The 2,615-nt window shown below is 41.9% G+C and overlaps 1 protein-coding gene across 8 annotated transcripts in view; it reads left to right on the forward strand.

The window, feature by feature from the left end:
* LOC108688604 (troponin I-like) overlaps positions 1-2,182 on the forward strand; it is a 33,992-nt gene extending 31,810 nt beyond the window's left edge. For 7 of the 8 annotated variants that reach the window (XM_018194918.1, XM_018194920.1, XM_018194919.1 and 4 more), the window contains 5 exons: positions 49-262; positions 471-710; positions 1,217-1,423; positions 1,700-1,780; positions 2,085-2,182. In XM_018194918.1, coding sequence (XP_018050407.1) covers positions 49-262; positions 471-710; positions 1,217-1,423; positions 1,700-1,780; positions 2,085-2,098 — 756 coding nt within the window. In that variant the 3' untranslated portion in view covers positions 2,099-2,182. The remainder of the gene's footprint in view (positions 1-48; positions 263-470; positions 711-1,216; positions 1,424-1,699; positions 1,781-2,084) is intronic. The other variant, XM_018194926.1, reaches the window with a different exon arrangement.
* The last annotated feature ends 433 nt before the right edge of the window (positions 2,183-2,615 follow it).

A 2,615-nucleotide genomic window follows, 5' to 3' on the forward strand; every position in this document is an offset into this window, starting at 1 on the left:
CTGCCTAATAATTAATTTACTTTGAGTAAGTACGCGTTTTCCATGTAGGAAGGCGAACAGGCTGAAGCACCTGTGGAACCACCACCACCACCGGAACCAACACCAACCCCAGAACCAGCCCCAACTCCCCCGGCTCCCGTACCTCCGCCAGCGGAACCAGTTCCTGCGGCGGCACCTCCAGCCGAAGGTGGAGTTCCAGCAGTTCCTGTCCCAGCAGCTGAAGGTGTTCCGCCGGCGGACGGAACTGCGCCAATACCTGCTGGTAAATTCCTAGACCTTAAATATTTTGAAATATATAATAGTTTTCAAGATATTTTCATGGCACAGCGATTTGTCTGTTTATCAGAAAATTTTTCTTTCTCGAAAATCTACACAACGCGCCATCTTTATCTTTTTTATAATTATTAATTAATTAGAGAAGAGAACATTAAATTTTATCTTCTAAATGCACCATTTTGTATACTATTTAGAAGGTGTACCTGTAGTAGCCTCTGTAGAAGGGACTGCACCATCTATAGAAGGAGCTGCACCGCCGGTGGAAGGTGCAGCTCCACCAGTAGAAGGAGCTGCATCTGCAGAAGGAACGGGCATCCCATTAGGAGAGGGCGTATCTGCTGAAGGAATACCTCCAGCCGAAGGTTCTGCACCTATCGCTACTCCTGCAGAGGGTGCACCCGCAGAAGGAGCTCCTATCGCAGCTCCAGCTGAAGGTTAATTTTATTCTATTTATTTTTTATTTTTTTATCCTATTCTTTTATCTTATTCTGATTTTTTGTATTAATAAAATATTAATGTATTAATAAAATCTAAACTGTACATTAATTCTTTTCCAACCAAACACGCACCGCGTATGTTCCGTATAGAATACGTTTGTAGCAGAAGCAATTAAAAATTTAAATGAACAATCGGTAATAAAAGCTTTTTGTTGTCAATTTATAACAATATTACTTTATGCTAATTAATATTAAAATAATACAAAACAAAACATTCTGCTTGTCGAGGAATTATAAAAATGATTTAAAATATCTTTTTTGCATGTTAAAAAATTGATGTCGATCAGCTATTGCCAATATTTATGTATTGTTAATGTTCGCTGCTCTTTTATGTAGTTTTTGCGCTTGCAAATGGGCGTACTGCAATGGGAAATTGCATTGATGAATTTGTTATGTAAAATAAAAATTTTACTATCTTCAGTAAGATAAAAAAAATTGTGTAGGTGCGACACCAGCAGTACCAGTGGAAGGAGTTCCTTCAGCCGAAGGAGCTGCTCCTCCAGCAGAAGGAGTTGCTCTTCCAGCAGAAGGAGTTGCTCCTCCAGCAGTAGGTGCACCGGCCGCACCAGCTGAAGGAGCCGTACCTGCAGCTACACCCGCAGATGCGACTCCCGCAGTTCCAGCGGAAGCTGCACCCGCGCCGACCGAAAGTACGTGAAACATCTATGATTTAATTTATATTACTTTTCAGATTACACAGTGGAATTTTCGCTATAAACGTAGATATTTTTTTCTATTTTTTTTCATAAATCTAATAATTTTGTAAACGATCCATTTTTTATTCGAACATTGACGAAAATATTTTGAAATCGAACATTTCACATTTTGCGAGAAAGAGGAGATGCAGGAATTTTTTGATCGCCAATTCTACGTCACTTGACAAAATTGGCGTCGTATTAATTTTGCGTTTTTAACTTAATTTTTAGCTAATCTAGTTTTGATATTGCGAGTTACAATCCGCATCAGAAGCAGTCCCGCGCTAAAGAGCGCGAAATACATCATGAACGGTATGTCAAAGCCTTCAAGTATAAAATGCAAAGGAAACTAAAAAAAAATCATCGCACTCGGTAAACTAAAAAACAAAACTCTAGCGTTTTGGCATGTCGCGAACTGCGCGAATTGCGCACTGATCAGACATCATCCACGGCACTAGTGTTCATACAATTTCGGAGGAAAATCGATGAGAGCTACTCTCCTCGGCTTTATCATCGGCTTATCATCTTAGCTCTAGTTAATAATTTTGCACCTGTACTTGCCACGGCGGTCGCTTCCCACGTTAATATTCTCTCTCTTTTTTTCTTCCCCGTGTAGCACCCGCATCGTAACTGAAAGAGTGGAGACGAGGGGTCATCTTGTCTCGCATACTCTCCTCTCGTTGACGTCAAACTTTGCGGAACATCTACACAACGATAAAGATACGGATGTATGTGGAACCAGCACCCTACCTGACATCGCGGATCGCGCTTTTCTTATCGTCATCATCATTATCATTACCATTATCGCCAGCATCGTTACCATCATCTCCATCGCCGCCGTCGCCGCGCGTCGTCTCGTCGCTGTCACCTCCATCGCTCACGTCTTGCATATTCATCACTCATGCATCACGAAAACTCGCACGTGCCGCACGAGGTTCAAAGGAAAAAAAAAAACGAACAAGAAAAGGAGAGAAATGTATGCACGAGAAAGGGTCGCGTGTCACGGGCACGATATGTCTTGTGGTCGAGAAACGCCGACTCGACATGGGGCTCATATTTTCGCCTCGTATTCGTTATAAAAAACACGCATCATTAGAATGCCGAGAACGGAAAGGAAGGATGCTGTTCTTATTTGACGATGTCGCGA

The sequence above is a fragment of the Atta colombica genome, unplaced genomic scaffold (assembly GCF_001594045.1).
Source record: "Atta colombica isolate Treedump-2 unplaced genomic scaffold, Acol1.0 scaffold236, whole genome shotgun sequence".
NCBI classification, from domain to species: domain Eukaryota; kingdom Metazoa; phylum Arthropoda; class Insecta; order Hymenoptera; family Formicidae; genus Atta; species Atta colombica.